We start from the raw sequence: 21,256 nt of genomic DNA, 5'->3' as shown, positions 1-21,256 counted from the left end.
CTATAGACAGACTGAATAAGACTTTAAGTATTTTTATTATTATTGAAAAATGGATGGAGAGACAGAACATGAAGAAAATGAGGTGAAGAATGACACAGAGAGGGAGGCGTCAGAGGATTCCTCCAATGAGAAGGACAACTGTCCTTTAACTGTTAATGGAGATGAAGAAGGAGATGTCCCAGCTGAAGTGGGTGCATCACATCATGAAGAGGAAAACTCTGAAAGTGTGAAAGCTCCTGAGGAGCTCCCTGCTGAAGCTGCCACCTCTGAGCCAGAAGAGAACAGTGGAGACGAGCTCCCTGGTCAAAGTAAAGATTTGCAGATAAACATGAATGAGGTCAATGATCAAACTGTGTTCCAGGAGGAGAGTGTTGTTTTTGAAATCAACAGCAGTGATGATGATGATGGACCTCCCAGAATGCATCTTGAGACCCCGGACAGAGAGGTTACCAGTCCTGCACACGAAGAGGAGAAGGAGGCTGAAGAAGAGGAGCTGACTGCTGCCTCTGCAGAAAATGAAGACGTTAGCTATGAGAACTACATGCAGCTCCTCCAGGAGCTGCGTGTGGAGAGAGATATAGCCAGCCAGCGCAGCAGCCAGCTGCAGATGAAGTTGGCAGAGTATCTCCGCAAGAAGGCCGGGGACGGCGCCAAGCTGGAGAGGGAGATGCCGGCGGCAGAGCAGCTGCATGAGTATGAGAAGTACATCAACATCCTGAATGATGTGAAACAGCAGCTCGCCGCCGATTCAGAGACAGCCCAGCAGCAGGCAGAGGAGCTGAGGTTACAGACCCAAGAGAAGCGGGACAAGGTTGGTCATACTGGAAGGGCCTGAGCACTGTGTGATTGACAGGTGATCTCTGGGAAATGCGGTTGTGCAAAGTCTGATAAACGTCATTGTAGGTTGGGGCTGAAGTTTAAAGGTTAGAAAGACCATGTGATCTGGAGTTTGAGACTACATCAGCCACAGCTAGTGGTCAAGTTGCATTGTGGGTAATGTGAGCATCAGGAATATGGAATTAAAAAAGATTATATGTCTGGTTCTGCTGCATTGATTTTTTTTTTTTTAAAAAGTCCACTGAGACTCCATAAAAGTTATACTAGTGCAGTGCTAAGTTGATGGAGTACTCCCTTTGAAAATAAGTTTTCAGTCATGGGCTTTAAATAATCCCCTGTCTCTTTAGCAAAAAGAAGTACAAGGGGTCTACACACGAAGCTACGCAGTGAGCAGGGTGAATGTGACCTGCATACTGAGCCATGAAGACGCTGCTTTCAGCACTACGTGAATGGGAATGTGTTATTAAGAGACACGCAGACAATCTGCAAAATAAAAACTCCAAATTCTGGGAAAAAGTGGATCCTTAACGTGTGTTATGGTGTAATGATCAGCCGTCTTATCTTCATCCTCAGGTGGAGAATGAATGGCAAGCGTTCATGGCAGCGAAGCAGCACACAGCAGTGACAGCGCTAAGCCGGTGCCTGGGTAAACAAGCGGCTCAAGCCAAAGTGGAGTCGACCCTGGCAGCAGAGCAGCTTCGGCAGGACCAGCTGATCGAGCTGCGGCTAAAGAACATCAAGCTGAGGATCAAGATTCACAGGCTGGAAGCAGAGCTCCGAGACGGGGAAGAACGCGACCGGGACCCCCTACAGGTGCAGTTTGAACAGCTGCAGGCTGCGAGGCTGGAACAGAAAAAACAAAGAGAAAAGCAAAGTGAAGAATTGTTAAAGCTGGAGAACAAGATCAGGAGCAGCTTGGAGGTGAGTAGAAGAATCTACAGGTATAGACTGTGTCAAAATCATTTCATGAAATTTCAGTTAATAGGTAATAGTATTGTTTTTTTTCCTACTGTATCAGCTCCTTTCAAATGTGAAGGAGAAGCTGTCCTGGAGCCAGATGGAGGTTCAGACCAAGCGAGAGCAGCTGGCCGAGGTGGAGGCCATGGTGGCCAGGAAGAGAGACCTCCTGACCAGGACCAAACAGGCACGCAACAGCCTGCAGAGAGACAACCTGAGGCTAAAGGAGTGTCGTGGACTGCTGGGGAACAGGGCTCTGCTGCGGGACTTTGGGGACACTGTGGATGCCACTGACCACCTGGAGGAGCAGCTGGAGAAACTCAAGTGCCGGCAAGCTGAAATAGCCTTCGCCTGTGGCAGATGGAAGAAGAATCTGGAGACAACTGAATGAATGTTGTTCCTTCTGTCTGTCAAATCACAGCAGGAGCATGATTTTCACAAAGATTCCCAAAGTGAACTGTACCTTAAACTTTATGTTAAGATGATTGTTTCACTTTCGGTCAGTAGATGGGGCTGTTGTACAACAGTGTATATTCAGACATCTTTGAGAGTTCACGGTTATAGATATATATTTGCAGACGTGTATAATTCTTGGCCTTTAAGTTTTCTGTAGAATCAGTTTTCACAGCTTGCAGAGAGCTGCTGAACTACACCCAGCTTGGCTCATTGTTTCAGTCAGTGCCTCAGAGACACTATATATTTAGCATTTTATTAAAATGTATGACCTGGTTAAATGTTTTGATCAATAATAAAAATGCTTAACGGGATAACTGAAGATTTTATATTTTAAAGTGGGCTTTAAAAGGTACAAAACCTAGCCATTATGAGACATACAATTTTCTAACCCATACAAATGTGTCTGAACATGATGAAAAAACAAAGGGATTACAAATAAAATGCATATTGTCATCACTCCCTGCTCCAGACCTCACATCCTACACATCCCACCATGGTTTTCCAAAAGTACCCCACCCTGTAATCCCTCCCCCACCGCATCAAAGGAATATCACGGTATCCCAGCTAAGACTTCTTCCTCACTGGGTTTAGATATCCAGGTTCTCCAGCAGAGTCCTGAACCAAAGCTGGGATGAGTCCACGCAGAATTGTTCTTTATTTTTAAGCTTGACACTGTGAACCAAAAGACATATTAGAAATATAAAGTCAAATCGAAATCAAACGCACACAAAATATAAGACAAAATGGCTTCAGAGACACAAAAAGACCACAAAGAGGCATTGACATATACAAATGCTGTGTCCTTATGTCTCTTTAAATCTGGGTGTTTTGCTCTTAGATGCATGTTTGTGTCCTGGGTCCCACTGTCTCATAATCCATCCATGACCCTGTCAAATCATTGCTTATCTTAATTGGAACTGATCCTAACTGAGACATTCTGAAGTTTTGAAATGTTAAAAAAAATATATAATCAATCGCTAATACTGTAGATTTACACTCAGTGTGAAAGTGTCGGTGTCACAGTAGCAGTGGTCTTACTGAACGAGGATAGGACAGGGAGGTGACTGCACATCCATCCACAGGGACTCCACATCATTCAGGTCAACGGTGACCCAGGCACCGCAAACTGTGCATGGGTCCATCACCATAATACGTGAAGCTATAATACAAAATACACTTTGAGTTACTAAATTACATGTACAGTCCGATGTTTACATTACTACATCACACAGAATCTGGTTCTAATCTACTACTATTTCAACTGATATTATTTGACTTTCCATTCAACATCCTTTTCACCACCACGCCAACAGTGGTGTGGTGTTTGCTGTCATATTCTGATTCTTAGTGGTATGTTACTTTGACTCGTGTTATGTCGCTACTGTCCGACCACTGTGTGACACATGAAGATGGTATGTCATGGTACGCTTGCTATAAATGATCGCTGTTTGCTGTGTAAATAGGGAGGTGAAAATAAAGTTGTATAGAATTACAGAAAGAAGAGGAAGTGGACAAAAATCTCAAAATCTCAAAGAGATAAAAGTGCTTTGTGGTCTGTTTCATATTCGACACAAGAACTTCAGTGAACACGCCATTTTCATGTGATACACAGCAGCAACACGCCAAAGCAGACAGCAGTGGCAAGCTCCAGGAAAGACCTGACATAAGCCGCAGGGGAGTGGTACAGTGTTTTCATGTGCCGTATTCAGAGCAGCAATCACATACCACCTGTCAAAGTGGTGTACCACTGAGAACCAACATCTGACTCTACAACACGTCGCCCAGCTCTGGTATGCCGCCATGTTAAACCAGCAGTTCAGCAGTACAACTCTGAGCCACCATTTTGGTGCTATACAAAAGTTTTAGAACACACTCATTAAAATTAAAACCTTAAAAACAAGTGTGAACTCACAGATTCTCTGCAGGAACAGGAGTAAAGGAAGCTGATGCTAAGAGCAGTGACTTGGATTCACCAAGTGCTCTTACAAGTCTCTTACAGTGAAACTTCATGAACTTTTCTCATCCGTTTTATCACTGAACCACCAACTTTTAGGCTGCTCTGATATGAGAGTATCCCCCTGACACCGTCTGAGTTTCAGTGCATTTCTCGAACATGTGACACTGGCCTGTCAAAGCTAAGACAGGATGTTCAGTTGCTCCAAATGCCACACATGATCTGTCATTAAAATCTATGAAAACCATTGTTCATTCATGTTAAATCTCATCTGCTACAGGCTTCGTAATTACATGTGGCATTTCGTCCAAACTTTTGGTTGCAGAGGTGGACATGTGTTCATACTCACAAAGCGCTTTTTCGTCTGCCGTACTGATGTGGAGTGCTTTATCCTCAATTGCAAGTCTGCGCCCCTGGCTGTGGGGGGGCAATACACGCTTATCAACAAGCCAGCTTATAGGAAGTGATTACTGATGTTACATGTAGAACACATCCCCCAGGGTATCAGCAGGGAAATAACTAACATCTGATAAGCTTCAGAAACAAAAAAGAAAAAAATGTTAGCAATTATATTAAAGAACACATAACAACAACAACTAAAAAATATCCCACTTACTTCTCTTGGTGGCCTATCATACAGACAGTTTTAGTTTTAATCATTTAATCACCATATGATATGATCTCCACCATAAGCTGATAGGCTTCTTTGGTAATATTAGCCAAGCACAGCTGCTGATTCAACTTTAGCAACAAAAAAAAAGAGTCAACTTCATGAACATAGACAAGAGGAATGAGGAGAGAAGCTAGAGGGAAACAACACAAATATCACACACACACACACACACACACACAGTAGACAGAGTTGGTGCATTAGATTGCGTTAGATTCCGCTAGAGAAGTCAGATTTTTTTTAGTCATTTGATTGAACTGCCCCTTTAATATATCATGGCAAAATAATGTTCTAGAAGATGTTTTACAAGTAAATGTGGTTTTGCTGAAGATTATAGTGATCGAGCAGAACTGAATGGCTTGAAATGAACATAATAAAGAGTCCTCTGACTACTGCAGTACGTGTGACTGTGGCAAAAGGTGCCTTGATGGAACATGTTATGAAATTGCGGTTTCCATTGAATAATATGTAAAAATAAAGAACAATCCTAAGTGTATTCTGTATAACAGGTGTGATTATGGTACTTACAGAGAAGCAAATCCAAAATACTCTGAGAGGCTCGATGGAGACACACACACTTCCCCGCCATCCTTTAGTGTCTCACTGACAAGGGACAGGCGACAAGAGACAGGTCAGTTTGGAACAGAAGCTTGAAAAATACATTGTGCCAATACTGTTAGATATGAGTATATATACTCATATATATGTATATATGGAGGAAAACTTTACATTAACCGCCTCACCCCCACCACCACCACCACAACCACACACATACAGCACTTACATGAATTCAGCTGAGCTACAGCTTCCATTGGGGGGCCAAATCTTTGCACTTGTGACTGCAGATTTTTTACTTGGACGTTTCTTTTCTCTCCCTTGGCAGCGACATCCAAGGACAACTTTAAGGAGATAAAAGACAACTTTTCACAGTGTAGATGTGCTGCGTAGAGCTGCAACAGTTACTGCTTACTTTCTTGCTCTTACATTAATGTAAACTGAATATTTCTGGGTTTGGGACTGTTGATTGGACAGAACATGACATTTGATGAGGTCTGTAATTGTTTAAATTACATCTAAACAACTGTAAGAAGAACATTCACATACTGTTGTTTGGTGCCGGCTTAAAACGATCCTCCAGTTTCTCCAGCAATGTTGCGAACTGCAGCTCGTGCGAATCCACACAGAAAACTTGACCATCTTCCAGGGAGACACTGTGAGTCAAAGGACAGAGATAAGTGTCATTACTTTGTTTTCTTTATGTGATGATACAACACTTAATACAGACAAGTTAAGGAGAATGTGTATGAGTTTCCATGTTAGCGATATCTGCCAAGCACTATCATATACCATGTTATTTCTGTTTTGTATTTGTGAATATGTTTTTGACTGAACATTAAAAAAAAAAAAAAAAAAGACAAAATCACAAAAAAGTCTTTATCCATGCATATATTCATGTTAACTAATGAATTTTACCAATTCTTGTGTTTAACATTTCCAAATTAAGATGGATATATTTGAAATCTCAGTACAAACATGTTAGTACAGCTTTTATATGAAATTGTGAAAAATAGTTTCAGGATCCTTACTAAATATGGGCAGGACAGGGAAATGACTCCATCTTCATGTTGAGGGAAAGTACAGCCTTTGGGTCAATATCAGCCACGTTCATCGACGCAGTGCAGGATTCACAGGTAATTTCTAAAGCTGAGTGAAACCACATGAGACAAACCTTTAATCCACAAAATGCTGCACAGTATTTGTCATCATGTAACATAACATCTTCTTTCATGGCAAGACTCTAACACTCTCACACTTATACTCATCTGTCTGAAGACCAGAACTCTCTGTATCTTCCTCTGTGGGTGTGGGTGCAAAGAAAGTTGGTAGCTCTGGATCAGGATGGATTTCTGTCACAGAGGACTCAGTGGTTGGGTCCAGTGGAGAAGGGGATGTGACCGTAGGCTCTACCTCACCAGCTGCCTCAATTTCATGCACAGGCAAGAGCCTGTGGCTTAGAGGAGTAATGCATTCTCATCAAAAAGTCAACTCACAGGAAAAGATTACCAATATATCCCCTCATCAGGGAGGAAATGGCTGACATCAGATTAAAAAAAAAAAAAAAAAAAATTATCTACACAATCATTGTCACACTGGAAGTCAAATTACAGAATGCAACTTTTCTTCATTTCAGTGAGTGTGTTGCAGCTCAGGTTGAAATGGAAGAAGCTGGTTTAAAATTTGCACATATACTGAGCTGTTACTGGTGATATCTACTATACATTCTTTAGCAGGTGGTACTGACTTAGCCTACCTTAAAAGTTCCTGTCTGATGAATAAAGAGAGGAAGTGTTGAGTCACACAAACTTCTGTGCCATTCTTCAGTGTCGCACTGGAAAACAGGGGCAAGGATTTACTCAGCTGGAAACCAGTGTGTTCAACTGGCTTTCAACTTTATTTACAAATGCTCATTTCCGAACGGTGATGTTTTCACAGACTGCCTTTGCGGGGACAAGGACATGTTGAGGATATGATTATTTGTGCTACAAATGGATGAAAACACTCCTGTCCGTACACTGCACCTTGCAGACCATAGTGTTCGCAGTGACCATTTTGACCAGGATATGGTTATTTTTGTTCATTTGGCATCAGTGCACACAACAGTGTGCCAGGATAACGGCAAAAGGAGTTACTCAGTAAACCAGCAGTACGTATGAACTATCAAATGAGTCATGACAGACTCAGAGATAATTCTATAGAAACATTTCCCCTTTTCAACAGAAAAAAAGATGCAAAACGTAAGCAAAGTGGTATATCTCTGTAGGGATCGTTTCCATAATGTACAACAACAATATGAGCCTGAGTCAAAAACAAGCAATTTAAGTGGACGTATTTTGACCCCGATGGATGACCCACAGGATCAGACATGTAAAATAAGGGCCAAGTTCAAAAACCCAGAAGTTGTCCTTTAATCCCAAAGGCATACATGCATACAGTACTTACGTTAATTCCATTGAGCGACATGTTTTATGGGGCAGCCAAAGCTTCACTCTTTTGACTGTAGAAGTTTCATCTGGCTGCTTCATATTTTCCTCTTTGCAGCGACAATCCTCAGTGACTTGATGGAGTTCAGAGACAAGTTTTCATAACTAACATTATTAATTTCATTATTTTTTTTTAAGAGCTGGTCCAACAAAAATTTTTCATTATTCAAATGTAAATAAAAATTATCATCATTGTTACCCTCATGGCAGTAAAAGTGTTAAGCAAACAACCACCAATCACAATAAATAAATCATTTTACACAAATATTAAATCTTTAATAGGTAACATTTTCTCCACGGTATGTTTAAACAATGTCAGAAAAAGGGTCTCACCTAGACTAAATAATTCCGAAGGGGCCTGCATCACGGGCACAGTGAGAGTGGGTTCCTGGGTGACGATCTGAGGCAGGGCTGGCTGTTTGGTGGCCTGCTTCGTTCGCTGAATTAGTCGTTTGGCCGGGGGAGCTGACTTTGTGGGCGGCTGGGTGTCTGGTTTGGAGCTGGTCCATTGGGAGCCATCAGAAACGTGCAGGCAGAACTCCCTAACATGTGCAGATTTGTCAGGTTTAGGTGTTGAGTGTGTCTTCCACTCTGTGACTGAACAACACAAGACAGAACAAGTTACAAGAGTTACACCTCTGTTTGACATCTCACAAATGTTGTGAATGATGGTTTTTGAATGATGGTGATGACTTATTTCTCAGCATTTCTTCATTATTGTTTTATGAAAAATTAACACAAAATGTAAATTGTGTCAATCGAATCTCATGCTAGGCTAAAAAAACTAAAAGTGAAATAAAAGTGAATAGTTCATAAATGTAAAACTCCACAAACCCTCTCTGCCTTGACTTCATTAACCCAACATTTAAAGCTTGTTCCACACACCAGAGCAGTAGGTGTTTTTCATTAGTAATGCAAACAGCCTGAAATCACTGCTGTGAATAACTTTTATGTACTAAAGTCTATAAAGAGATCAACCTTACAACTCACTCTCTTCAGTCAGTTGGAGCAGAAGAGTCATCAAAAGCAGTTTACTGGCGCTGAAGAGAACCATCCTCTGGATCATACCACCACCAAGATTTCAGTCAGGCTATTTAGACGATATGCTGCATTTAACCTTACAGGAGGCTCACAATCTGATCATCAGGCAGCAAAGCAGGAAGGAAGTCCTGAAGCTGAAGACTAAGGCGCTGATGTTATGTTGCAATATCGAGAGGGTGATGTTACTGAAACGATGTAAATTCTGTGTGGATATATTTTATGAGTTCGTTGGGGCTGTTCTGACGCAGGCTGACGACGGTGGCATAGACCATCCTGCAGCATGGGACTGACTGAAGTTAAACCAAAACCAGAATAAAAGAGATGTTGATTTTGGATCTGTGTACACTCACCGAGAACTTTAGAAGGAACCACATGCTAAGGCTGGGTAGGTCCTCAGTTCTTGGTGGCATGGACTCCACAACATGTGAGAAACACTCCTTTGGTAATTGGGGAACAGGTGAAATGCATCAGGGCGGGGCAAAAAAAAAAAAAAAAAAAAAAAACGAAGACAGGAAGTCTAACCAAAATGGACACGCATAGTGTAATTTCAAAATAAAAACCAGGAACTAGAACACGGGCCCAGGAAAAAAGACCCAAATCAGTTAAATTCAAACCGTATTTAAATAACACTTTTAAAGAAACGTCCTATTTTCACGGGTTCTTTCAGGAAACATTTGAGGAATGTCTGAGGAAATTCTTAGAAAATTGCACAGCTATAAAATAAAGTTTAAAAAATTTTTTTTGGCTATTTTCTTTCTTGGGCTAACATTTTTATTATTGGATCGATCATTTTTAATGTATTTATTTTGCTATTTCAGACCAATTCTATGCCGGACAGATGTGAGAAGAACTGAGAAGAAACAAGAAAAAGTTTTGACACTACTGACTGTATTTGTATGCTGTTTATTCTGTAAGATACTGTGGATAATACAAAGCATCAAAAAGGCACAGACAAAGGATAAGTTGGTCAGTGAGCCAGCTCAGGAACAAGATGTAAAATCTTTCACTACTTATGGCAGTTTTGCACATGAAATCATTCCTATATTATTAGAAAAATGTCAAATATTTTTGCAGTATGTGATCTGAGAAAGCAACAAACGTAGCAGGAACATTCTTCCAGACAGGAGACTGGTTTAAAAGGAGCTTTGATCCAGAGCTTTCATGATGTCCTGAACCCAGGGGAGACTGGGATCCGCACAGACGCGTGCGTGTTTTTGTGTCACCAAACTGAAATAAAAAGGGTGAACATGTGAATGTCATTATGAAGATTTTAAATACATTTTTCAAAAGGACATCAGATAGCTTCAAAAATGAGTAAGAGAAAACCTTAAACTTATGCACATAAATGTAGACAAAAAGAGCAGAACAAATAGGAGATGTAATGAAGTATATTTGATAAATTCCACATTATAGCAGTGGAACATGGACAAGAAAATGAGGCTTTAGTGTGAGACATTTTTTACTTAATACACTGAGGACATCAAATGAGGAAAATGAACATTTAGGGTTTGTCGTGTGCGGAAAATGTGTACCGAATTTTCTTTCTATGTCCATGAAAGTTAATTCCTTATAATAATGAAGCAAAAGCAGTTTTCCAGCACTCACATGACTCCAGTCATTGCGCACCGTTCATCAGTCCGGTGATATGAGCTGATGAAGTTTTTATGCACTCTTTTCGGGTAGAAGCTGAAGCAGCAGTGCTGAGGAACAGCTGAACCTGAAGAAGTGAATGTAAAATTGTACATTAGCAGGGCGTCCTGAGAAGTAGCACTTCTAGCATATACTATAGCTAAATAATAAAATGTAAGGCTTTCTTACTGTTGCAGGACACTGAGGAAAGCAGTGCTGCTCCCACGATGCAGAGCAGGAGGATGTGGACGGTCTTCATGATGACCTGATCTTCCTCTGGGGATGATGATGGAGATTAAAAACACTGTGGCTCTGTAGCTGCAGTGAAGGGCTTCTAAACAAAATGTGGTGTGTGGTTATGTTTATCAAGATCATGTTTTTCTAAAAAATAAAAAGAAGGTGTCACTGGTGTGGAAGAGGGAGGGCAGGTTTCAAGGGACCTGAATTTGTCTAGAACAGAAAATTTCCACTCTGCTCGGTTTGTGAGGGGTTGAAGAGGAAATCCAGTTGTGGCCAACCCAGAAATGTAGCTCAAAGTACACACACACGCACACACAAACACCTCTGCAGCTGCAGGCGCCCCTGCTTGCTGAGAAGGTGTCGTGCTCAGTACCTGAGGTCAACCATGTCTCAGGAAGGGCTCACTGGCCTTGCTGTCATCAGTATCAATCACTCAATAAAGAGGCAGGTTTCGTATGATGACATTATTGATGATTTTGCATCAAGGAAGGCCAGAAAGGTCAGGCTTTAGTTTTAGTTTTTGTTTGCTGTTCTTAGTGCAATAGTGTTATAATTAGATTTCCTTTAGTGTGTTTTCATTTGTGTGATGAAGGATTGGTGCTATTCAGAATATTTATTCTATATTTTATTTGTATATTATTCTTTTATTTTCTTTATTATTCCAAAATAATACAATTATAGTTTTTATTTTATATTATTGTTATTCTCTGTTGTTGTTATGTGTGATTGTGTATATTTTTTTTTACCACTTTTATGTATATAGAGTATATTTATTTAATTTCTGATAACTTTCATTTCTAAATTGTATTGCCAGTCCCATACTACATCACAGATTCAGATTCAGAGAATTTCATTTTTTTGTATATTTTATTGTATATTATTCACTTTATGTTCAGGTACATATAGGATCACAGTAGTTAGAGGTAGGGAAAAAAAAAACACAATAAGGTACAAAAATTAAATCACTGTAAAATAAGGATAAAATAAACAAAGTACAAATTATTTACAATGTGAGTATTTTGCAGCAAAACTGTGTATACCTGCTAGGGGAGGTTGAGGGAGATAAAATACACACACACACACACACACACACACACACACACACACACACACACAATATGACCAACTGCAACATAATGGCTAACTGTAAACTGGCCAGTTAGCCATTATGTTGCATTATGTCTGCTTTCCTTTTTTTTTTTTTTTGTTTGTCCACGTCCTATCTGTCTTTCAAGGCTGGTGACATTTAGCTTGTCCATTTGTCCCTCTTCACCAATTTGACCGACAATCCTGGAGTCTTCTCTGTACATTGGATGCAGCTTTACTTGATCCCTGGTGGCGGCAGATTCCCTCTGAGTCCAGAGCAGATGGGGGGGTGTAATATCCCCTTGCGCCAGCAGAGGGCGCTCCACGCACGTCCCTCTGTCCTCCTGGCTTGCCGAGGCGCGCGCTCCAGCCGCAACTGTCTTTTTTCTCAAGTTGTCAAGTCAAATCATTGATGGTGAACAGTACTGTCAAGCCTGTATCCTCCAATACCTGTGTTCCGTTCTATTGGGTTTTTTATAACCTGTCGGTTAAAGGACAAAACCGGAGCACCCGGAGAAAACCCAGTGGCTGGGGGAAAAAAAAACAAAAACCCCCAGAGAGAGAGAGAAAAGCAGAACGCTCTCTCTCTCTCCCCCCGTCCTCCAAGAGAAACAAAGAGCAAAAAACTGTCTTTGTTCTCTCTCGGAAGAGGGGTGAGGGACAGCAAGTTTGATCGGAACTCTCCGAGACCTCACAGACCCTGGTCTCCGACGCCTGGGAGAGTTCCAGACCACCATCGCTGTCCCAGTCTCCCAGGGACAGCCCTTCACATATATATACCCTCACGGCCTAACGGTAGCGTCATTAGTCTTAATGACGTCATTGCCAGAGTCCTCACCTGGGGATCAAAGGCAGGTGATGTCGGCACGTCATGTGAATCAGTGACATTGAAAACGGTTGTGTGTGAAAATCCCAAAAGATCAGTAGTTTCAGAAACAAACCAACAATCAACTTAGCCACAAATCATTGAGATTACTGACAAGAATGTTCCAGCAAATTAAAAAAATAAAGTATACGTACACCTGATATCACTTTATCAGATCTGCTGCTTTTTTTTTTTAGTGATAGGTTTGAGGTTCATGGATTGTGTTAGGTGTGTGCAGAGCTGCTGCTGAAATCACTGCTGTTCTCTGTCTAAAATGGCAAACATGCTTTTCAGAGTATATGAGCAGATTAAAGGAAAAACAAAAAGTATGAGGCTTCTTCCAGACAGGAAACTGCTTTAAAACAGGAAACTGCTTTAAAAGGACTCTTCATCCAGTCGTATTCTGAAGCCAGATAGATAGATAGATAGATAGATAGATAGATAGATAGATAGATAGATAGATAAATAAATAGATAAATAAATAGATAGATAGATAGATAGATAGATAGATAGATAGATAGATAGATAGATAGATAGATAGATCGTCCACAATAGACATAGACAAAACACATAGTAAGATTTTAATGCATTTAAAAATGTTAATGTGTAGCAACACTAAAAACACACTGACAAGAATACAAATAATATATCAGACAAAAATATGAAAAAAAGAACAATAAAAATGCAACATATACATAAAATGAGGCTAAAGCCTTTAAATCATAACAAACAACCTGAAAAGAAGCAGTGAGTATCATCAGTGTAGCAGTTATGGGGAGTAACTAGGAAGGAGGACAGATGTAACTAAGGGATTTAAATGTGAATGAATCTATTACGAGCCCTCATAGCTCACTGAGGAAACTGGGCCTTTGGATAAACACAGATGGTTTTATTTAGCTCTGAATAGTGTGAAGAGGAAAAATGTTTTTTTTGTTGTTTTTTTTTTTTTTTTGGTTTAAAAGTACTTTTGATCCAAACTTTCCATGACTCTGTAAACCCAGGGGAGGCTGGGATCCACACAGATGTGAACTCTTTCTTGTATCACCAGGCTGAAACAAAGAGGGTTAAAAGGATGTCAGCTTCAAAAATGAGTAAGAGCCTGCAAATGAGTCTGTAGGATGTAAACTGCACATTATAGTTGTAGAATATAAATTTAATTTAATTTAATTTACTTACATGTGTTTATTTATGTAACGTGCAGGATGTGAAAAATGTGCACAGAATATTCTTTCAATGTCCATGAAGGTTAATTCATTATGAATTAAAATGAATGTGTTAAAAATCACTATGACACACACAGTGACACAGGTCATTGTATCTGACATATTGATAATGAAGCAAAAGCAGTTTGCAGCACTTACATGACTCCGTGCATTGGGCACCAAGGACCAGTCACATAGTATGAGCTGATGAAGCGTTTAGGCACTCTTCTCGGTGCGAACCCAAAGCAGCAGCCGTCTACAAAGAGGGATGCAGGTCTCCATTGATGAGGGGGCCCGACTGGATTTGTCTCAAACTTGCGTCTGGTGGAACACATGAACACAAGACCAGGTCGAAAAACCTTTTTTCTGGGCTGTATCAGAGGTCTTTACCTTACCAGTACATTTTAATGCTTTCACATGGATACACACCATTAACGTACCTTATTCCAGGTTCATGCAGGTTTCCAGGCTCATATTCTGCAGAAAACAAATGTGAAGTTTAGTAAGTAGAGCAGAATACCATAATTGGCGTAGATTAAATAATTAGAATAGCACATTTACAGGATCAGTAACGACAGAATTACCCTCAGATGCTGCGTTGATGTTGTCTGGCTGTACAATCCATGTCTGCTTCATTTCAGATGTAGTCTGAAGAAAAACCTCCTCAGAACTGTCAGTGCTTGTTCTCTGCACAGGCTCTGCAAATGAAAACTCAAGCTCAAATAGTTGACGGCAGAATTTGAAAGCATGAAGAACACAGCAAAAAAATGACTCTGCAGCACATTTGCAGGATCAGTAAAGACAGAATTACCCTCAGATGCTGTCCTGATGTTGTCTGGCTGTACGGTCGATATCCAGTTCATATCAGGTGGAGGCTTAATACAAAACTCCTCATAAGTGTCAGTGCTTCTTCTCTGCACAAACACTGCAAATGAAAACACAAGCTCAAATAGTTCACTGCACTGACTTTTATCCTAATTTCTTCAACACGTGAATCATTTGAAGGCAACAAAGTGGAAAGGTCAAATGACAAACTCATAATTTATGATCCCTTCAATCATCAGTGTGTGTGTTAAAACCAGCAAAAGAAAACCGATGTTCAGTTCCTGAAGCGTCTCTTACCTAACAGTGGATCTGGTTGTAAAAAGAAGGCGACCCATACAACGTTCAGGAGAGCCACACCGACCTGGACAGTCCACTGCATGTTCCTGTCTTGCTCATGAACCCTCAGTCTGTTGTTACTGAGGACAGCTGACAGACTGTGTGGGGACTGAAAACATCATCATCTGTGTGTTGGCAGGTAGCGTTTGTGTAGCAGGATGTAGCGTGTTGTTTAATCTACCATCTGACCACAAACCAAAAGCCCATATTCTGTTCTGCAGAATGTGTGTTCACACTTACAGGACACGCACCAGACCCCTGCACATGTAGTAGTATGAAGAGGAAAAATGAATATCAGCAGATTCATGTGTTTATTATGTGTTTTATTTCAAAAATATATATATTAAGCTGCTAGAACTGAAGACACAGACTAAAAAAACATTTAAAAAACTGTATTTTTACATAACAATTATATGTACCTTTTTGCCAACATATATGGGTTGTGCACAATAAGTCTCTAAAAAAAAAAGAAAAAAAAAAGCTAAAGATAAAGATAAAGATAAAGAAAATATAGCAACAAAAGCAGCAGGAACATTCTTCCAGACAGGAGACTGGTTTAAAAGGAGCTTTCATCCAGAGCTTTCATGATGCCCTGAACCCAGGAGAGATTGGCGTCCGCACAGATGCGAGTTTGTTTTTGTGTCACCAAACTGAAACACAGAGGGTGAAAATGCTAATGTTATTATGAAGATTTTAGATACATTTTTACAAATGACATCAGATTCAAAAATGAGTAAGTAAGAGAAAAACTTTAAAAACTTTATTTCCAAATGAGGTAAATGCAGACAGAAACACTTAATACACTGAGGAAATCCAGTGAGGAAAATGAACATTTAGGGTGCATGAAATTTTCTTTCTATGTCCATGAAGGTTAATTCAATATGAAGTAAAATTGTATTAAAAATCACCATGACACGCACTGAGGTCATTGTATTTAACAAACTGATAATGAAGCAAAAGGAGTTTGCAGTACTTACACGACTCCGGTCCTTGGGCACCGGTGATCAGTTGGGTAGTACGAGCTGATGAAGCGTTTACTGACTCTTCTTGGGTAGAAGCTGAAGCAGCAGTCATCAGGACCACTTGAATCTGAAGAAGTGAATGTCAAGTCATACATTATCAGGGCATCCTGAGAAGTAACACCTGTAGCACAGAATATAGCTAAATAAGCTGCATAATAAAAATGTAAGGCTTTCTTACTGGTGCAGGACACTGAGGAAAGCAGTGCTGCTCCCACGATGCAGAGCAGGAGGATGTGGACGGTCTTCATGATGACCTGATCTTCCTCTGGGGATGACGATGATGGGAGATTAAAAACAGTGTTGCTCTGTAGCTGCAGTGAAGGGCTTCTAAACAAAATGTGGTGTGGGGTTATGTTTAGCAAGATTTTTTTTTTTTTTTTAAAAGGTGTCACTGGTGTGGAAGAGGGAGGGCAGCTGTGGTTTCTCGAGTTTTGGTTTTGTGACAGAAACTTTCCACTGTGCTTTGTTTGTGAGGGGTTGACTGAAGAGGAAATGCAGTTGTGGTCAGCCCAGAAATGCAGCTCAAAGCACACACACAAACAGACACACACACACACACACACACACACAAATAGACATTTAAAAAGAAAAAATTCTAATGAAGTAATTTTTTCCACTACATGTGAACAAATACACATCCATCAGCTCCTGGCTGAATATGTACAGCTCTTTATTTTAATAAAACCATTATTTATATACATTTCAAGTGAGATACAGTTGCATGGTGACCCTCTCTCATCGTCTCGTGTGTCTATCAGTCTACAGTACATGGGTCTCTCGGGAGGGGGGGAGAAAAGACAATGCAAAACGAACAGAACCCCAGAAATTAAAGACATTCAGAAGATCAAACACATCATTACATATAATGTATGTATGTATATTACACTTCTCATTTAAATTTGATTGAACCACGGTGTGTGTGATAAAAGGGGCAGGCAGCAGGTAGTGTCAGTAGAGCTGGGACTGTCTAACTCATACATGGAAAACAGACAATCCATTTAAACCTGCGCGTGATGGCATTAAAACCATGATGTGAGGCACAACTCAAAGGCTTTACATGTATGTGCAAAAAGCTTTATTGCAGTCCTGCGGTGAGTCACCACACTGGGGGAGTGGGAGGGAGGAGTGCATCGAGAAGAGCAAACAGAAAGGTGCTGCACGGTGCAGCAAAGGTGAAGCACACACACACACAGTCTGTGTCTGAGTGTGTGTGTGTGTTAGCATCGGCCAAGGCGCTTCCTGTTTTTAAACCCCCAGAGCACGCCTCGTACTTCAGCCGTGGTCCACGGCGAGGCCAGATGGAGACATCATCAGTGTTTGACAGGGCACAAAAAGAAAGCAAATTCCCATGACACAGCAAAATCAGTAGCACAACACACCAGATGCATCAGCTTCACAACCAGTAACAGGACCGTTACACTGAGAAACACCATCGGCAGTTTCTTTGGAAAGGAAAACCCAACTCTTCTCAGCAACTTCTCTACAACCAACAACCAACAGGACTTCAGCTGTTCTGGACTGATTTCATTTGATTAACAGGTCTGTAAACACAAGTGTTGCCTTCCTGTATGGAATCAGTGGTACTTCACTTTTTAAAAAAAAAAAAAAAAAAAAAAAAAAATCTGATTATCAAGTAATGCTGTGGCACTGTGGCTGGTTAGCTGGCTGTCAACTCATCAACGCAATGAGCTGACGCAACTTCACACTCTGCAATGCAGTGTCATCGCCGGGCCCCGCCCACCACCCGCCCACCACCCGCCCACCGGTTAGGATGGAGTGACACGTTAACCACAGTGTGAACGCAGTGTTAGGGAGGTGACACACCAACGACCTCAGACAGCCACACAGCCAGAGAGAGAGAGAGAGAGAGAGAGAGAGAGAGAGAGAGAGAGAGAGAGGAGAGAGAGAGAGAGAGAGAGAGAGAGAGAGAGAGAGAGAGAGAGAGAGAGAGGGGGGGGGGGGAAGATATTCTCTGCTGTTCAGCCCTGATCTGCCCTTTAGTGGTTTTTAATCCTCCAAATTAAGTACATGATCTACGCCGCTTGAGTCGCAACCTCTCGCCTACGTGCGCGTTGTTTAAATCGGGTGCATCTGGGAGGTTGGAGAGGCTCAGGAACAACCCTTCATTTCACTGGAACAAGTCCTGTTTATGTCCCATGATCCTTTTTGATAAATATTAAATAAATCCACAAAAGACACCAACACTCACACCAAGACAGGCGACAGGAGTCAAAACAATAACAAGCTGAAATGTAGCTCAAACACAGGGAAGTCCATGACTGACACCGAACGCTGTGTGTGTGTGTCTAACAGTAATACATTACCTCAGTATTTACTCCAGTTTATTTCATAAATATACTGTAAAACGTGTTTTACAGGCAGCGTATGGACGCTTTTTTAGAGGGTTAAAACATCTCATTACATGTAACAATGCGGTGCTTCCACAGACACCAACCTGATCTTCAAACTGGTTTTTAACCTCTTCATGGATTTTTAACTCTCAAAACATTGTGTTTTTTAGAGGAGTTGTCTTCATGGAATGGTTCAGGGAAAAAAAAAAAAAAAAAAAACGCACATGAAAAGATCATAGCCAGGAGATGGAATCTAACACAGGGGACGTGAGGGAATGACAAAAGTTTCTGAGAAGAAAAAAGGTGCAAAAACAGAAGAGACTGACGCCTTTCGACATCGTCGTCGACCGATCTGACTCTGGAGATGTCGTTCCAGGATTTTACTTTCCCTGCCTAATACTTTTTTTTCTTTGTCTTTTTTAAGAGACTGTGGAGTAGATTGTTGTTTTTTTTTTTTTTGTCATTAAAAAAATGTACAGATAAGTTTGCCAGACAAAGAAAAAAGAAAAGCCAAGTGGAAGCGTGGCCAGAAAAAAAGCCCTGCTCTGACAGCAGAGAATTAAAAACTAAGCAGTAGTAGTAACTGGTATCTCTGTGGTTTCCCCTGGTCTGTGGAGACCTGAATCAGTCTATGAGGTACATGTATGTGGGAGTGTGTGATACAATCTTCAGCCTCTGCCAGCTACAGTTTCCAGTCCACTGCTGGGCCTCTGAGCAGAGGAGGGGTGGTGGGAGTTAAGTAAGGCCTCGTATTCCTTTTCACACCCTCATCCTGCCTGGTTATAGTCTGAGCAGTGACACGGAACTGGAGAAGAGGTTTATCACAGCAGCTACAACCAGATATGTCCCCAAGCTGAACACAGGTCTCTTTCAGGTCCGTCTGGCCTGGTAAGAGTCCAGTTTTTCCACACGGCTGGAGGGGAACTGGCTGAGTCCCTTAGTGTGTGAAGGTTTCCTCTGATCTCAGCTCAGCGCTTCAGCACCGGGCTGCCTCGCTCCTGATCCTTCTGTAACGCCTGCAGGACCTGAGGTGGAGGGACATACACACACACACACACATGTAAGAAACACTAACAACCGAGAAGCCTCAACTGTACGGCTTTAACATCCCACCTGTGCCCACTTCCTGTTGCGGCTGGTCATGTGAATAGTGGCGATGTGCTGGAAGAGCTGCTCGGCAGGGATGAGATCAGGCAGGCGGGTGAGGAACTGAGCCATGTGAATGAAGTCCATGCAGGTCAGGACGTCCTGGTAGAGACGCAGCAGGCCCAGCGCCGTGCGGAACAGGAACTCCTCGCCGTCTCTGCAGAACACGTCCCACACCCGACACGCCAGGTCCAACGGCAGCGACTTGCTGTACAGAGTGAAGATCCTGGTGTCGCGGGGGGGAAAAGAGACGAGCGTGATTTGAGCAATTTGACAAAAACCTAAACAACTAATAGTGAATATATCACAGCATCTGTGCGGTGATAGGAAACCACACTGTCAAATTGCTAGTTAACATGTTAATCTGTGTCATACTGAACTGGAAAGTGGAGAAATTTGACCTGGTTGTTGTTTCAGAATTTAACCGAGAAACTGTGTCTCATAAGTGATAAAATTAAAACTGCATAGTGACCTACAACTAAGCAGATACAGAAATAAAGAGAAAGTTCCACATTAAAGGGGACAGAGATGCCCCTCGCCTCCGCACAGTGAACACTGAAACTGTGAAAGATGACGATATGGTTTCAAAGTGTGCAGGTTAATGTCAGAGTTCCTTTAAGTGTTACTAATACTGTAGAAAATAAAAGCAAATTACATTTATTTTCCAACGCCCGAGTTCAGTGTAGTACAAAAACCAAATGTGAAGTTTTGGCAGAGAGATGGAAACAACAGAGAGAGGCAGTGAGAGTGCGAGACTCACCAGTCGATTAAATAAATATCGGGGGTCAAGTTGTTTTTCTTGAAATGTGCAAAGAGCTTTGGTAGATTTTCTTCAAAGAACACTTCAAATGCTGCAAAATACGTCAACATCTGCAGAGAGGAAATAAGGTTGACACAGTAAACAAACACAAACCGCATCATTGTGTTCAACCGGCAGGGCAGGAAGTCATTTGTAGAAATGGACGACAGAGACGAAACTGAAGCACAGAGGCTGATGGGACATTTTGAGTGTTACATGGTATCAAACAGTCTGCTGTATCCTGCACAGGTGATTATAGGCTGTGGCATCACAGATGAGACAGATGCTGCTTCAAGCTGCTCCGATGTTATCGGCTGCAAATGACTTGTGTTCTCAATTGTGTTTAAATATTAAATATTAGCTGAAACACAGAAGTGAATAATCTAATCTTTGTGTGTTTACAGCCACTGAGTGCGTGCGTGTGTGGTTGCGTGCGTGTGTGTGTTTGTGTGTACTGACAAGGCTGTGGTCGACTCTGAAGAAGGCCATCTGACAGGGCTTGTTGAGCAGGTTGGCAAAAGCTATAAAGGCATCGGCTGTGTCCAGGTTCAGGATCAGCACGGCTGCGATAAACGACATTCCCTGCACCTGTGCACACACATACACACACAAAAAAAACACTGTTAAAGAGTTCTTAGCTTGTACGGTTAAAGAAAAAAATGGAGTTGACAAGTGTATGACACTTTTTACTTTGACTTCCGTCTCTGAAGGTGAGGGCAGAGAAAGCCACGGGCTGGAAAAAAAAAAAAAATCACACCTCCTACAGGTGAATTTTGCACTGTGCAATCATTGACATTCT

The 21,256-nt window shown here is 41.4% G+C and overlaps 5 protein-coding genes across 10 annotated transcripts in view; 1 reads left to right on the top strand and 4 right to left on the bottom strand.

The window, feature by feature from the left end:
* Positions 1-49: 49 nt before the first annotated feature.
* ccdc96 (coiled-coil domain containing 96) lies at positions 50-2,185 on the top strand. Its single transcript, XM_041031178.1, has 3 exons — positions 50-811; positions 1,411-1,758; positions 1,856-2,185. The coding sequence occupies exons 1-3, from the start codon at positions 50-52 to the stop codon at positions 2,183-2,185; spliced, it is 1,440 nt and encodes a 479-aa protein (XP_040887112.1).
* A 596-nt stretch (positions 2,186-2,781) lies between these two features.
* Positions 2,782-9,042, bottom strand: LOC121177001. 3 transcript variants are annotated; one of them, XM_041031179.1, is made up of 12 exons: positions 8,906-9,042; positions 8,249-8,512; positions 7,875-7,989; positions 7,186-7,263; positions 6,686-6,885; positions 6,461-6,578; positions 5,979-6,085; positions 5,659-5,773; positions 5,403-5,477; positions 4,554-4,621; positions 3,289-3,409; positions 2,782-2,922 (listed from the first exon to the last, which is right to left on the bottom strand). In XM_041031179.1, exons 1-12 carry the CDS (start codon positions 8,979-8,981, stop codon positions 2,838-2,840), a joined length of 1,422 nt encoding a protein of 473 aa, XP_040887113.1. In that variant the 5' UTR covers positions 8,982-9,042; the 3' UTR covers positions 2,782-2,837. The 3 variants fall into 3 exon arrangements, with proteins under 3 accessions (XP_040887113.1, XP_040887114.1, XP_040887115.1); XM_041031180.1 differs by having other exon boundaries at positions 6,692-6,885; XM_041031181.1 differs by having other exon boundaries at positions 6,686-6,879.
* Positions 9,043-9,843: 801 nt separating this feature from the next.
* ccl36.1 (chemokine (C-C motif) ligand 36, duplicate 1) lies at positions 9,844-16,503 on the bottom strand. The gene is made up of 11 exons (XM_041031831.1): positions 16,340-16,503; positions 16,117-16,228; positions 15,707-15,789; positions 14,790-14,903; positions 14,563-14,676; positions 14,419-14,455; positions 14,138-14,299; positions 13,755-13,825; positions 10,775-10,861; positions 10,562-10,673; positions 9,844-10,183 (listed from the first exon to the last, which is right to left on the bottom strand). Exons 1-11 carry the CDS (start codon positions 16,407-16,409, stop codon positions 10,090-10,092), a joined length of 1,056 nt encoding a protein of 351 aa, XP_040887765.1. The 5' UTR covers positions 16,410-16,503; the 3' UTR covers positions 9,844-10,089.
* LOC121176833 lies at positions 13,359-15,700 on the bottom strand. Of its 2 annotated transcripts, XM_041030925.1 has the most exons (6): positions 15,101-15,700; positions 14,790-14,903; positions 14,563-14,676; positions 14,419-14,455; positions 14,138-14,299; positions 13,359-13,825 (listed from the first exon to the last, which is right to left on the bottom strand). In XM_041030925.1, exons 1-6 carry the CDS (start codon positions 15,180-15,182, stop codon positions 13,732-13,734), a joined length of 603 nt encoding a protein of 200 aa, XP_040886859.1. In that variant the 5' UTR covers positions 15,183-15,700; the 3' UTR covers positions 13,359-13,731. The 2 variants fall into 2 exon arrangements, with proteins under 2 accessions (XP_040886859.1, XP_040886860.1); XM_041030926.1 differs by lacking the exon at positions 14,563-14,676.
* A 2,189-nt stretch (positions 16,504-18,692) lies between the features above and the next one.
* Positions 18,693-21,256, bottom strand: part of tbc1d14 (TBC1 domain family, member 14) — a 26,300-nt gene continuing 23,736 nt past the window's right edge. For all 3 annotated transcript variants that reach the window (XM_041030922.1, XM_041030923.1, XM_041030924.1), the window contains 4 exons: positions 20,917-21,045; positions 20,419-20,528; positions 19,626-19,884; positions 18,693-19,537 (listed from right to left, as the gene is read on the bottom strand). In XM_041030922.1, coding sequence (XP_040886856.1) covers positions 19,481-19,537; positions 19,626-19,884; positions 20,419-20,528; positions 20,917-21,045 — 555 coding nt within the window. In that variant the 3' untranslated portion in view covers positions 18,693-19,480. The remainder of the gene's footprint in view (positions 19,538-19,625; positions 19,885-20,418; positions 20,529-20,916; positions 21,046-21,256) is intronic.

The sequence above is a fragment of the Toxotes jaculatrix genome, chromosome 23 (assembly GCF_017976425.1).
Source record: "Toxotes jaculatrix isolate fToxJac2 chromosome 23, fToxJac2.pri, whole genome shotgun sequence".
Lineage (NCBI taxonomy): Eukaryota > Metazoa > Chordata > Actinopteri > Toxotidae > Toxotes > Toxotes jaculatrix.
This window is presented reverse-complemented; position numbering and strand designations above follow the sequence as displayed.

Bases quoted from the DNA above. Each gene is read 5' to 3' on its own strand.
- ccdc96 (XM_041031178.1), top strand. From the start codon at position 50: ATGGATGGAGAGACAGAACATGAAGAAAATGAGGTGAAGAATGACACA. The intron at 812-1,410 runs GTTGGTCATACT...CTTCATCCTCAG, and splicing joins CCCAAGAGAAGCGGGACAAG to GTGGAGAATGAATGGCAAGC. The intron at 1,759-1,855 runs GTGAGTAGAAGA...CTACTGTATCAG, and splicing joins AGATCAGGAGCAGCTTGGAG to CTCCTTTCAAATGTGAAGGA.
- LOC121177001 (XM_041031179.1), bottom strand. From the start codon at position 8,981: ATGATCCAGAGGATGGTTCTCTTCAGCGCCAGTAAACTGCTTTTGATG. The intron at 7,264-7,874 runs GTAAGTACTGTA...CCTGTTTTCCAG, and splicing joins TGTCGCTCAATGGAATTAAC to TGCGACACTGAAGAATGGCA. The intron at 2,923-3,288 runs GTAAGACCACTG...TTTGGTTCACAG, and splicing joins CCCTGTCCTATCCTCGTTCA to TGTCAAGCTTAAAAATAAAG.
- LOC121176833 (XM_041030925.1), bottom strand. From the start codon at position 15,182: ATGCAGTGGACTGTCCAGGTCGGTGTGGCTCTCCTGAACGTTGTATGG. The intron at 14,904-15,100 runs GTAAGAGACGCT...TTTCATTTGCAG, and splicing joins ACAACCAGATCCACTGTTAG to TGTTTGTGCAGAGAAGAAGC. The intron at 14,300-14,418 runs GTACGTTAATGG...GTGTTCCACCAG, and splicing joins CTGCATGAACCTGGAATAAG to ACGCAAGTTTGAGACAAATC.
- ccl36.1 (XM_041031831.1), bottom strand. From the start codon at position 16,409: ATGAAGACCGTCCACATCCTCCTGCTCTGCATCGTGGGAGCAGCACTG. The intron at 10,862-13,754 runs GTTTGGATCAAA...CATCATCCCCAG, and splicing joins GGTTTACAGAGTCATGGAAA to AGGAAGATCAGGTCATCATG. The intron at 10,674-10,774 runs GTAAGAAAGCCT...TCACTTCTTCAG, and splicing joins TTCCTCAGTGTCCTGCAACA to GTTCAGCTGTTCCTCAGCAC.